Genomic DNA, 15,060 nt, shown 5'->3' with positions numbered 1-15,060 from the left:
TTTCACATAGACTTTAGAAATCATGTGAATAAGAAGTTCTATTTAAGAACTTAGAAAAGTTTCCAAGCCCTGTTGCTGTTGACTCCACCCAATGTAGCTGACATTATGTAAGGCTTGCATATAGACTATAACACAAGTCTTTGTATGATCTCATCAAAGACAAGACACACACATTCATATTGACAGCATTTTACTATCTCTCCTATCCCAAACACAGCATAACATATCTTGACTCATGCTATGTCCCCTTATATTTAGGAGAGTACAGCTCCGTTGGCTGTGACAAACTCTACCCTTACTGAAACACACACTTTTCAACAGATACTGCTAATTTTGAAGCCCTTCACTCACCTGATCCTGGGAGGATGTTGATGACACCTGGAGGGAATCCAGCCTTGACTACCAACTCGGCAAACTTCAACGCTGTAAGCGGCGTCACTTGGGCGGGTTTGAGGACGACAGTGTTGCCGGCGGCTATACAGGCTGCCATCTTCCAGGCTAACATCATAAGTGGGTAATTCCATGGAATTACAATAGCACACACACTATACAGGTGGAAAAAGAGAACATTTTAAAGTTTTAGTTTTCCATTTATCATTCATGATACCTCACAAGGCAGCTTTATATCTGTTGTCTGACAAGTGACTAGATGGCTCAAAGCCAGAAATACATAATATACAAGAGGTCTCTCTGGCGAACAATTATGTCTCTCTGGATTGTATACTTCCATGTTGACCTTGGCATTTCCATCCTACTCTGTATTTGAAAATATTTTAGAATTCTTAAAACAAGCTGAAGCTTGAACTATTTATCCAGTGGCATAGCTGTGTGTATAGCTACCAACAGGAAGGGGTATTTGACACAAATAGTATTTTTTACTATTGCAACATATACGGATCATGATGTCCAAAGAGCGAGCACGTCAGTGCAAGCAGAGGCACATAGCGCCGATGCCGAGTCTAGAAAAGGCATGTAGCATCAGCACAGAGGCCGATTTTTCTGCCACCTCTGCATAGACAGTGGATTGCTTGTGCAATGTGGATAGTCCAGAGGTTCATTATTTGAGCTAATACTCTGATCCAGCCAACATTTGTTCAGTTATTTTGTAATTTATTGATCCGGAGGATTTTACACAAAGAGTATAGAGATTCCACTCACCCTAATGGTTCCTTTTTGGTATAGGTTAGATTCCTATTTGGCCTAGCATGGTTGATTGGTATCGTCACACCCTGTATAGAAATAAAATGAAACTTATGGTTAAATCTACTACTTCTAATCATGTTACTAGTGTGTTACTTTTACCTATATGCTACTTATCAACTTGTTTCTTTAACAAACAAAATATGCTCTATTCTCTCCTGTTGATTTGTTCATTTTTAGCTCAATACTCCCACTTCCATTGGTTCATTTTGTCCCACATGACTAAAAATCAACTTGATTCTGAATCGCATCACAAGATATTTTCGAGAATCATTTGTGTGCAGGGTCAAAATTTCGGCAAGAACCCAAGAACTGATTCTCCCAAAGATTCTCGTAAACAGGTATGCATGAATCCTAGTTGATTCTCACAAACTTTTGTAGTTTACTTTTGCAAGAATAAAATGATTCCCGCACTGCATTACGAAAAATTCTGACCCTGGTGTGTACTTTAAAATAAGGGGTCTACAAGAATCAACTTCAATTAAACTACTTGAGTCTTCATCAGATTCAGTTTGGGAATTTATTATACAAATTGCATTAAAAAAGAAGGGTACAATTACCGAATAGGGTGCAACTGGTTAGACTTGAGTCCAGTCCTCGTTCACAGAGTTTAGGGTTAGGGTTTAGGATTTGGGTAGGGCAGTCTTGTAATAAGACTAGTAGAGTTGCACCCTATTCGCAATTGCTCTAAAAGAAGTTCTTCAATTAGTATCCATCCTCACCTGAATCTTGTCACACCATCCGCAAAATAACGGAATGTGTCAATAGACATGCCTACATGGGTCTTGATGGCTAATGTGTAGACTGCGCCAGAGTCTATGCTCTCTATTGTGGCTAATTCTTCTTTATGTTCATCCATTAAATCTGCTAATCTGTAAAGAAATGTGACAGAAGATATTTCATAAACAAAGGCTGACATGAAAATAAAAGATTGGTTGATGGATTGATTGATTGATTTATTGATTGTCATTACTTAAAACAATTCTGATTGACAACTGTGCCACAACATCATAATTGGTCTAGTTATGCAATGTTGATACTTGACCCCATGAGAACTACCTGCCGATTGGCCAAAAAGAAGTTTTCATTATCGATTGGACCAATCAGCAACATTGTTAGAATAATTTCATCACACAAAAAAATTGAGGTGAATTATTTGTAAAGCTCCATTCTGATTGGTGATTAAAGTGAAGATATCACGTGACTGACCAATCAGAGGCAATGTTAGATCGGCAGGCAGTGCTCGGGGGTTAATCTATCATAGCTAAGTTTCCTGAAATATGAATGAATGATTCATGTGTTTTATGTTTGCAAATACATTTTGCACTGACTACTTTACTTCTAGTCTTTACAACTAAGATGCATGTATATGATCAGTTACTTACTTAAACATAAGTTTGCCTCTATCTCTGGCATTCATCTTGCCCCATTCACCGTCATAGAAAGCAGCCTGTAAAATGATAAATGATGGATTAAAAGTTAAATGCATTCTAATAATGAATGTTTTATTGTATTACAAATGAGTAAGACAGATTTTGTTTCCACCACTACTCTATACTGAACAAATTTTAATCTTTCCCCAGAGTAGCCAGTGCACATAAACATTGAAAAAACAAACAAGTGCATCTGGCCGGATTTGAACCGGTGACCTTCTAATGCACTGGTCCTGCCAGATGCACTGTTTTTTGTTCATCCTATCAACCCATAGAACTAAGTATAATAACTTTCACTACTCTATAATGACCACCTTCATGGTGCGATGGAAGGTGGTCATTATAGAGTAGTGAAAGTTATATACTTAGTTCTATGGGTTGATAGATGAATAATTTTAATCTTTCCCAAGAGCAGCCAGCGCACATAAACATTGGGAAAAAACAAAAAAAACCAGTGCATTAGGTATATTGCTGATCCATTAATTATCCGTTTCTGGTGCATTGTGGGATAGAAAAGGGAGCAAATTAGCGATCGATTTGCCCCCTTTTCAATCCCACAATGCACCAGAAAAGGATAATTAATGGATCAGCAATATACCCTATCTGGCCAGACCAGTGCATCTGACGGTCACCGGTTCAAATCCGACCAGATGTACTGTTTTTTTCAACGTTTATGTGCACTGGCTGCTCTGGGGAAAGATTAAAACTTGTTCAGTATAGAGTAGTGGTGGAAACAAAATCTCACACACACACACATCACATTCAGGCACAACTTGCATACATAAAATATCATACCGTGGCAGCAGTTACAGACTCATCTGTGGGGTTGATGGTCTTGCACAATGAACCACCTGTAGCATATACAACTACACGAACACCAACCCCTATTACACACATAAAATCATACCTTGGCCGCAGCTACAGCTGTGTCTACATCTTCTACTGTTGCTTTTGCTAGTTCACATATGACAGACTCATCTGTGGGGTTGATGGTCTTGTATGATGAACCACCGGCAACATATACAACTACATGAACACCCCTCCCCACCCCCACCACCACACAAACAGATTCATACCCTGGCAGCAGCTACAGCTGTATCTACATCTTCTACTGTTGCCTTTGCTAGTTCACATATGACAGACTCATCTGTGGAGTTGATGGTCTTGCACAATGAACAACCGGCAGTATATACAACTACACGAACACCAACCCCCTTCCCGAACTACACACACACACACATATGCACACCCCCACATAGAATCATACCTTGGCAGCAGATACAGCTGTATCTACATCTTCTACTGTTGCTTTTGCTAGTTCACATATGACAGACTCATCTGTGGGGTTGATAGTCTTGTATGATGAACCACCTGTAGCATTTACAACTACATGAACACCCCTCCCCTCGCCACACACATAAAATCATACCTTGGCAGCAGATACAGCTGTATCTACATCTTCTACTGTTGCTTTTGCTAGTTCACATATGACAGACTGCGTCTGTGGGGTTGATGGTCTTGTATGCGTTTCCACCGGTAGCATCTACAAATTTGTTATTGATGAACAGCTGATGAGGGAACTTGATGTCCATATTGTTCACATTCATTTCAATCTACAAAAGAAGAACACAACTTTATTAGGTTGATCCTTTCCCTCTCCCTACATGTACATAAAACACACACTGAAACCCTGTTAGAAAGATCTCCCAAGTTAACGAGGAAGGATTTGTGCAATGTATACTGTGTATGATCATTTTGCTTCTTTTTTTTTTTTCTGGTACAACAGCATCTTGAAAATCTGTTGGGAAGGACAAATTACCACCCTGAAGTCCCCACATTTTACAATTGATGAATGTGATCAGCAAAAATTCTAATAGCTCACATTTTGTCTGCAATGAGAAATGATGAGAGTCTATCTCTTAGAAGAATAAACATGCCAAATATATTCAATCTTGTCAGTTTGATGAATGTTCATGCAGTTTAAACACAAAGTGACTGCAAACACAAGCATCCCACTTAAGTACCACTGCACAATCATCCTAGTTTATATACACATGAAAAACACTTGCTGTGCCAGCACAATACTTGTGACTTGCTATCCTTCGTCTTGTCCTCCACAACCAAGGTATTCATTGATCAACACCGGACTGAAGCAAATAGCTTTTCATCTTTAATCATTCCTCCCCTTTCTCCAAGAAGCAGAAAGGGCAACAGGGCTACGACCACATGAAACACACAATCAAATCTCCAATTTAAAGAAATCATACATGCTGAATGTCCCTATCACTAGCCTAAGTACCAAACCATTCTGACAATAGTGACACCACTACTTACTGCATCATATGTGAATTCCTCTTCTCCTTCACCTCTTCCTTTCCTTACTACCAGCTGGACGAATGCATCATAGGTGGTTGCCATGTAAACATCCTCATTCTGGAGTTCAATACCATTGCACTTCATTTTTACCTCTTCCACAAGTCTGTGTATACAGGGCAAATATGAATTAAAAATTTGGCAAATACCATGATGACTGTTTTCTGCTTATTTTTAAAGGTGAACCTTTGATTTGTTAGAGCATGCACCAGTGGCGTAGCGTCATAGGGGCGCCAATCAATCGGAAAATTGAGAAAATCCCATAGGAAAATTGCCGAAAATGGCTTGTGCCCCCCATCAGACCCAGTTCCCCCCATCCCCCCCCCCCCCATTTAATGACCCACACTATGCCACTGGCATGCACTTCCAAATAAGTGTACCATATGTATATACATATATATATTTGCATGCATTCAGTTTTATTTAACACATGCTTTATAACACAGTGACCTATGGGGAGCATACTACATGCTATTATGCATAGGTCACAGTTGAATATCTGAAACTGAAATTTTAGAAATAAGCTTAATTTGTGGATATCTATTGAACCACATTGTAAAAGAGGATACTGGAATCACAAAATACCTCCTTTAATTGACGTCTATAGCTGAAAGCTGAAAACCCTACAAATTAATTTGCCTTATTGTAACTACTAGCGGGATACCGGCGCTTGCTGAGTCCCTGCTAGATGGGAGCATAACAGGAATAATTACTGAACAGGTAGAATCATTGAAAAGGTACATTTTATTTTTCTAAACCTGTCTCTTCTTACACTTTCTTTTTTAGTTTATTTTGCTTTACCTTGTGAATTTCCGTTTCCATGTTATTTATTTATTTAACCTCGTTCCCATTATTTTCTAAATATGTTCTTTCTTACATTTCCTTTAGCTTCTTTGTTTATTTGCTGCTTGTGATTTCCCGTTTCCATGTTTTTTATTTAATTCTGTTCTCATTATATTAGCTTCTTTTTTCTTACATTTCCTGATTAGTTTCTTTCCTTCTTTGTTTCGTTCCCGTTTCATTTAGTTACTTTAACCCGTTGGCCTATTACTCGTACTTTTTTGTCCTCATTTTAATTTTCTTTTTCTTTATAGTAGGTACCGCTTCATGTTGTTTGTGCAACAAACATCTTTTTCCCGTATTTATTACGTCCTCTCATAGCGTGTCTGCGGACGTGTTTACCCGTTATCATAATCCCGTGACCCGTCCATGTACCTTTTTGTCCTTTATTTTTCCTTCTTTCCGTATTATCATGTCCACTGGTCTCTGGCTCGTAGTCACGAGGCTCTGCGCCGTTTAAGCGCCCATTGGCGTAGTCGCGATTACGCACGAGGCGCCGACGGCGCTGCCGGCCAGCTGCAGTGACGCGCGTGAGGCTGACAACCGATTTTCATAACAAAAACCCGTTTTTACCCATATTTTCACTGTTTTTGCAGCCAATTCTTGACCGTTTTCAACCAAATAAAGTTTAAACACGTTCCCGTATAGTCATCGATCTCCCGTATGAATTTGGCGATATTTGGATCGAAACTGACAGAGCCTTTATAGTGATACATACATAGATACATAGATACATACAACATTCCCCTATTTATAGTAAGATGCTACTAAGCACCAATGATTAATTACCTGGCTACATCCATTGAGCCTGCTCCCATCTTGAAGAAATCCGTCTCTGGTTGGATATTTTCATTGCTAAGGATACCTGCCCATATTGCCTGTCATCCAAACAAAACAAAAAGGTTAACTAATATTCTGCTTGCTACAGTTCCCACGGGAACTACCATTGATTTGCTATTTCTCTAATTCACTCAAGCATTTTGTCAATTTTTCATTTAAAATCATCAAATTGTTTGATTGCCCATTTCATAGCTCTCATGTCTTATGAAAATCAACATACACAAATGTACCTATAAAAACATCATAGTAGCCTTTAAGGTTGTGTTAATCAATTTTTTTCCTTACCACATGCAAGAAATCCAGTTTTCATTTATAATCTGAACCTTTGAATCACATTCATTGTCAGTTTGATCTAAATCCATTAAATACAAATTGTAATACCTGTGTTGTCTTTTTAAAATTCATGACCCCTATAATAAATTTCTAAGTTTTTGATTACACCTGTTGCTTTTCTATTTAAAAATTGTGTGACTCTCATAAACAATAACACACCTTGATGCTTTCAGCCATTTGTTGTTCTTCTGCTGTGAGCTCTACTCTTTCTTCCTCTGTCGGGTCTTGTCCATATTTTGCAGCTTGGATCATACGTCCGTCGTCAAGTTGTAACGTCTTTACATTCAGCTGTAAATGATTTGAGATAAAATGTTATTATAAGACATTGGCAAGTTCTAAACTAATGCAGCTCTCATTTCAAGATAAGTGCCGGTGGGGAAACCTCACTGGAGGTGTCCAAGTCCAAGGATATCCATAACAGTTGACCTATATCTCCTCAAAAGTAGTAAGACCAATTCAACTGTAGAGGCAATGTTTGAATTCTTACCGACCTGCTATATAAATCAGATCCATGTGTAAGTTTCGATTCTGGTAAAGTTGCAGTTTGTCTTTTAAATCCAAAAAGTTTATAATGTTCATAATATTTTTTAAAGGTCATAAAAATGACAAAGTTAAGTAAAAGGAATGATATCCTCTTTTACAAACGATCTGGATAAGTGTCACTTAGATTCGTTTTGCTGTAAAGTGTGCTGAGGCTATGGATAAGTTTCGCTGTAAAGTGTACCGAGGCTTGTGGATCAACGTCTAGGCATTGCGCCTGTGCGTAGCTGTAGCGCACTATAAATCATTGCGTTTTAAAATGTTTTTAGATTAGTTTAGATTCATGGATTTGACATACCATTTTGCCATCATTTCCAAACAGTAATAAGCCATCTTTGTGTACGATTCCTGGTTTGCTGCAGCCTTCTATCTCCAACGGTGTTCCTGTGGTACACTACCAGTGTACACACTGGAGCCGAACATTGTTACTTGCTGTGAACACAAAATAAATAATATACAAGTGTTACCAATACTTCAAAGGATAGTAAAAGTTTGTGTAACTTGTGTTTTTATGGAGTATATATTACAAAAAGGCAGTATGACTCAATATAAAGTATGACTATTATATGACTGTAAAGCACTCACATGTCTACATTTTTAAATAAGCTTTAAAAAAGTGATCAAATGCAAAATAGAAATGTTTGGATTGCATTGTTGCACCTTTGGAAATCAATGCAAATGTTTCACATATTAATGTTTTTCACTTTCGTTAGATGCAGATACACATATTGTAATTACCGTACTGACGCGAGTATAGTCCCACCTTCGAGTAAAGTCCCACCCCCAAACTTTCGGAAAATTTCAGAAATTAAAAAAAAAAAAGTTATTTATTTTTTCGGCTTTGGAGTGTCCCAGGACCTAGACCTAAATGCTAGGATCATTCATGGTTGACCTAAAAAAAAAAAAAAAAAATTCAAGATGTTTTGTTATTTTTAATATGAAAATTGATAATTTATTCATGTCATACTCTATTAATGATTTCAAAATGCATTCAAATTCAATGCATTTTGAAATCATTAATAGAGTATGACATGAATACAAATGATCAATTTTCATATTAAAATAACAAAACATCTTGAAATTTTTTTTTTTTTTTGAATTGAGTATAGTCCCACCCCCAATTTTGAAAAATGTTCACCCAAAACGGGGTGGGACTATACTCTGGCGTCAGTACTGATACATATACAACAAATTCAGTCATTTCACTTATGTCTTCCATTCAAATAAAACCTGTGCTCTCAAAATGTTTCTTTCAAAAGTATTGTGTTTTATGATGAGGGCATCCATTTTTTAAGTTAGTAAGCTTCGATGGGACCAAAAATACTTCAGCATCTGATGCTTACAGGGCACCTAATTTACTTCACATTTCACTACTGGTTTCTATTATGCTCAATTTTCCAAATAATTATATGACATGTCGAGAAGTATCCCAATTTGACACCTAAACTGTGCCACTGATCACCAAATTTTCTTGGGTACCGGTACTGAACAATTTGATTTCCAGATGAAATAACCCAATATGAGGAAAATAGCAAATTAAAAATGCAAGACAAATTAACAGTATGGTAGCCTAACATGTGCACTATAACCCCCTTTATCACCATGGTTGAGATATAATATAATAGCCTGAATGGTCGTCTTGGAGACCATCACTTCCAAAATAGTTTAGTTGATAATAACCCCTTGCATAATTGCATAAAAGCAAACAGAAGAGGAGGTGGAGAGATGATATAACATCATATATTGGCACAACATGGATGAGAGTAGTAGTAGATACATGTAGAAAGGTCTGGAGTGATCATGAGGAGGGCTACACCCAACAGTGGATTGACTTAGCCTAGATAGATATAGACAGATAGAAACAGCTCATTTTTGACTTCTTTCCAAAATGCCAAAAATTGCTGCCAGTTTCATGGTTCAAGTGAGGCAAAGAAGAAAGTTTGTAATTTATGTGTGGGTAAAAAAGTTGTAATATAGGTATCACAATCTGGTCCATGGAGGCCAAAGGCGAGAAATTTGAAATTGATATAAAGGCAAAAATATCGAGGAAAAAATATATAATAAAATAGACATCACAAAACTTCAACTTTTCCAATGGGTACACCCAGTCAGTCCGAAACACAGTCAATCCGAAAATCTGATTGAAAAAGACATCAACCATAACCCTAGCCCTAACTAACCCTAGCCCTAACGTTGATTAGATTTTCGGACTGACGGTAGTTTGGAGACCCCAAACCAAGTATGCTAGACCATTGGTATTTCATGATAGCCTTGATAGCCTAGTAATGTTTGTAAAAGGTAATAATAGGGGGGTCACACATTAGCTCATTAGGTGTCTGCATACGACCCATAAATGAACAATGGCATGTTTTGAGCATAAAAAAATATCAAATTGTTTTCTTCATAGAGACCTAAACATTTTCAAATATTTATTTAGTATATGTGTAGTTACAAAAAATATATTTTTAGGTCTATTGACCTTTTGAATTTTACACGGCGGCTCTGTGAAAGCACCAGATTATTTATCAGCAAAGACCAGTGTCTGGATCCGCAGAAGAAATTAAGAAATTGCCTTTAGAAAGTGAGTTTTTTAGGACCGGTGCCAACGATGTAGTGAATTTTAAAGTTACTTTTTCTGAACCATGAGAAATGTATCTTTATTTTGGCACAACTTGTTTTTTTTCTCACGATAAATTTGAAAATTTGATGTTTTTTGCCCGAAAGCGTGTGTATTTTCCCATAGGAAACGCTGTCCAAGGGTGAAATTTTGATATGATGACTGTAGATGATGAGTTACCCTACTGTGTGCCACATGTGCAATCAAATTGAGACTCCTTTTTCCTGAATCTCCACAAAAATATCTTTCTTTTGACGTAAACAAGAAATTTCTAGGATGTTGGGTTAAAAATGGCAATATATTGAAACATTTGTTTTTTGGCCATTTTCCTGTGTATTTTCCCATAGAAATTGTTGACCTTACTTGTGAAGTTTTCATATTTTTCCATTTCTGGAGTGTAGTTATCAACATATTATGACCAACTTGTTGTTTTTATCTACTGCAGTGGTCCAACTTGAAGTCCTAGAGTTGTTTTACCTTGAATATGGATGTACAAAGTTGATATTTTTATTCGAGGGTGTCCGTAACTTGCTGTTTCATTCTGTAGCACTTTTTTACATTGAGCGGCAATTTCCTTGATTTTCTAGATTTTTCCCACTTTGGAGGCAATTTCTCACAATATTTTGATGCACATGAAGCTTTTGTTGTTGTTTTTGTGTTTCAACCCAAGGGTTAGAGTTGGCTTAGTGTAAATGCAGCCATTCACAATTCATATTTTTAATCTGAGATTGTCGTAAATCTGCAATTTTATTCTGCAAGGGGTTAAAATGAGAGTGCGACGATCCTTGATTTTGGTGTTTTAGTCCATATTTGGAGTAATCTTTTTCAAAAACTGTAGCAAATGATGTACCTCTTGACATATCTATGTTGAAAGACTCAGTTATACAGCAACTTTAAGTGAAAATCGGACATAGGAAGCATATAATTTTGATTTTTTAGTCTTCAAACATGCCATATTGTCGAAAACATGCGTTTTATCAAAATCATGCTGAAAAACAGCCATTTTTCGAACTTTTAAATTGGCGTAACTTCGAAAACGCTTTATCCAATTTGAACCATTTAAATTGCTATCTTCATCATTTTCCAAGATGCTTCTGAAAAACTTAATGCCAAACATTTATATTGTAGATAAAAGAATGATGTGACCCCCCTATATTAATAGTAAGTAAATTGTCAAAATGCTTCTTTTAGCCTCCATGGACCAGATCTGTCACACTATGACAACACCACCCTAGTAATACAATAGTGATTCCAATGCCTTGCAATGTTATGTAAGTGTACACATATAAATTAATTGTTTGTTCTGTATTACATAACATTATTTGCATTGTGGATTTGTAATCTTCAATGCCATTTGTAAATACTGAAGTATTTTATGTAATGTGCAATATTCTGTGCGCACTACTAACACGCACTGTCATCATGCTCAGGCCACCACTGGACAATCAAAAGAATGCAGCATCCACATCTCACACACAACATTATTATTATATTACTTTGTAATGACACTATTATTATCTCATATTAATTAGTATACATGTATTGCATTTTGTATATATTCATACTGAGTAATTCTAAAAATGTCTCCTCTGTATTACACTTACATTCTTCTTTTCTTGTATCAATGTGTGTTGTGGTGAAATAAAACTGAACTGAACTGGATGGATCCAAAATTACATAATTAAAGGGGCACCAAGACAAGGGATGGGGTAACCAGGTAATTGGGCGGCTATTCCAGTTGAATTCTGCTCCCCTGAAAGACATGACCTTAATCTCTCACACAGGGGAGCAGATTTCAAATGGATCGAGTCGCCCATTCCGTTAATCCCATTTGAAAATCACACTCCCTGTGTGGGAGATTAAGGTCATATCTTCCATTGGGGGGGTGCATGGATTTACTCCCTATTTCAGAAAAATACAGAACTAATTTTTTGGGATTAAACAAATATTATCCTGTTTTGCTAAAGGAAACATAGCTATATCCTAATCCTTTAGTTAGTCCTAACTGGCAATAAAAGTGACATTTTAATATTTGGTCAATTTTTGGAAATAATGGCCAAAAACATGCGTTTTTAGGGTGTTTTTCGGATGCTGTGACATTCAAGCCCAAACACTTGTACTAAGACTAATTTTAGTTTATGCATTCTAATTTTTGGAAAAGACATGTTTCATTCTTATAACCAACCATTTAATTAAAGTAACACAAAAAAGGTGAAAATTAGAGCAAAATTTTGGCATACTATTCAAGATTTTGAATGCTTAGACTTGTTCCAAGTCTGTGATTTTTGTGACTCGATTGTCAGAAAACATGCCGAAAATGCATGTTTTTGGCTCTTTTTTTCAAGCAATTAGTAAAATATTGAACTGTTTCTTTTATCTCCAGTTAGGACTAAATGAAGGATTAGGATTGAGCTATGTTTCATTTGGCAGAACTTGATAATATTTTTTTAATCCCGAAAAATTAGTTCTGTATTTTTCTGGAATAGGGAGTAGACTAGAATACTATAGCCAATTGCTGGTGTCCAGGAATCCAGGAATCAAAATGTACATTTCTTTTTTTGTTTACTCCACTCAAATAATAGAGATAACACAATCTCTTGTTACATCAATCACTGCACACAGCAGATCAGTATCATCAATTGTTCTATATTTACTGCAGTACTGTAACAACCTGTTGTAGCAATCCTACTAAATTATTACTAATTACAACCTGCTGTATCAATCCTACTTAATTACTTCATGCACTGTTAATCAGAGACTCACAAGCTGCATCGAGCTTCATTAACTTTTATGATAAACCAAGTGTTACTTTTAATTTACAAGTCTTGCATCATTCAAAGTCTTTCTGGCTAATTGTCTTCATTATTACATCATGTTTTTGATACCAATTTCTCTCAGCTGTCATGGTAACACTGTTGTTGCGGAGATTGACACATGACAAACACTTTTAAAAATGAGACTTTGGAATTTATAAAACAAATGGAGTAACAAATACAAGTTGTACACTGCCAGAAGAAATTTTGCTTGAATGAACACAGCTACCAACAGGTATTTCAAAATACAACACAAACACACAATGTTGGAAATGAAACTAATCCCGAGATGGCATGGTTCAACTCACTTCTGCGTCACACACACGCGGGCATTCATCACACAGTGTGCGCAGACGATCGTCACGCTGTTGGCAAACGTGTTCATTCAAATGAATTTCTAGTATAGTAACAAGTTAAAGCAAGCCCTACCTCCATGCCATCAATTTTTGTCCATGCGCCTGGAATCTTGTCATTACCACGGATGAAGTTGTGTAAAGCCTCTGCTGACTGATCCCAGTTTATCTGTGTACACAAAAATAGGTTCAATTAAAATTGAAAAAAAAATTGATGTGTGTTGAAACTGAATTCAAAGCACTTTACAAAAATTTTAATAGTGAAGATATTAAAAGCCCAGCAACAAAAAAAATCAACAAAATGTAATGGGGCATTACTTCCTGACTTTCACCGTTAACCGAGAAATTATACGCAATTTTTATGGCATTTATAAAAAAAAATCAAACGGAGACTTTTTTTTTGATCAACGATACAGGACCCACACTCTCCATTTTGATAGAAAATTACATTATTTGCAGCCCATTGCATGTATTTAATTAAAACCAAGGATGGTACCCAAGAGGTCCCACTTGGAATGTAGGGTATCACACTTACAAATGAACCCCTAAGGGGAGCACCATTTAATTTCTGTGGGGGGGGGACACACACTACTTCTCCCACTAGTTAGCTGAAAAAACAAAACAATTTTGCTCCACTGATGTGTAAAAAAAAGAAAAATTTGAAAAAAAGAAATAATAAGTTTGCCGTCTGGCTTGTGGCGGCTGAAAAAAATTCTGCCTGACGCAAACTCCCATGCCCCCCTAAGAATCAAATGGTGCACACCCACAAAAGACCACGGAACCATGCTTACCTGAGCTACTGCTTTTTTCTTCCATATCTTGTCATATGTAGCGCCCTCTTCAGACTGTACAATTCTAGGTGCCTTACCATCAGCGATCAACTGCACAGCTTCACCCTGAAAAGGACATGTACCAAGTTTATAATATATACTGGTTGAAATTCGTTCAGCCTCCGGTATTTCACTCATGCAGTACGTACCTGTACTTTTTACCCACCCTACAATTATTGTTTTTAATCATCTTCTTTGGCAATAAATACATTTTCATGGACTCTTGTTTATGCTCTGTTGCCCAAACCCATAAACATCAAACAAATCAATCAATTCTTTATTTATTTTCATCTGGTCTCATAATACAACTAATGCAGGGCTCGATTTAGAGGGGTTTTACACGCACAATGCATATGTAACATTGATTCTGTGCATGTAAAAATTCGCCTGTGCATGGAAAATTGTGTGATATTCAGCTCATCAAGGAAAAACTGTAGTGGTGCATGTAACTTTCATTTTCTAAATCGACCCTTGAACCAATGAAATTCGAAATACAAATGCCAAGGGTTATGAGGGAGCTGCGAATGCTGTCTAAAAGAAAACACCCTAAAATGTTTTAGTACTGTTTCAAAAAACAGGATAATATCCTTTCAATCCCAAAATATTAATGCTGTATAATGTTCTGGAATCAAGTAATCCTATGTATGTACCTACCATAGCTTTGATGCCTTCTGGATACAGAAATCTGTTGTAGATGGAATCTACAGTATCATTGGGTTCGACATCACACTCTTTTTGTAATAAGATTGGCCCGGTGTCCAGACCATCATCAGCCCAGAAGATTGTGAAGCCTCCTTTCTTATCACCACACATCAGAGTCCTATATGAACAGAATATAACACAAGACTTTTAGATTTTTAGGCATAAAACAAGATGTATTTTTAGGCC

The 15,060-nt window shown here is 36.8% G+C and overlaps 1 protein-coding gene across 1 annotated transcript in view; it reads right to left on the bottom strand.

Moving 5' to 3' along the window:
- The window catches only part of LOC140171598 (mitochondrial 10-formyltetrahydrofolate dehydrogenase-like), a 32,739-nt gene that overhangs the window by 14,989 nt on the left and 2,690 nt on the right, over nt 1-15,060 (bottom strand). Inside the window, 15 exon segments of the mRNA XM_072194877.1 lie at nt 352-545; nt 1,159-1,229; nt 1,923-1,945; nt 1,948-2,072; nt 2,586-2,650; nt 3,901-4,004; nt 4,168-4,246; nt 4,968-5,112; nt 6,636-6,724; nt 7,179-7,307; nt 7,858-7,946; nt 7,949-7,991; nt 13,419-13,511; nt 14,134-14,238; nt 14,827-14,992. Coding sequence (XP_072050978.1) covers nt 352-545; nt 1,159-1,229; nt 1,923-1,945; nt 1,948-2,072; nt 2,586-2,650; nt 3,901-4,004; nt 4,168-4,246; nt 4,968-5,112; nt 6,636-6,724; nt 7,179-7,307; nt 7,858-7,946; nt 7,949-7,991; nt 13,419-13,511; nt 14,134-14,238; nt 14,827-14,992 — 1,520 coding nt within the window.

This window comes from Amphiura filiformis, chromosome 15 (assembly GCF_039555335.1).
Source record: "Amphiura filiformis chromosome 15, Afil_fr2py, whole genome shotgun sequence".
Taxonomy (NCBI): Eukaryota; Metazoa; Echinodermata; class Ophiuroidea; order Amphilepidida; family Amphiuridae; genus Amphiura; species Amphiura filiformis.
Note: the sequence above shows the minus strand (reverse complement) of the source record. Positions and strands in the feature narration are given on the sequence as shown.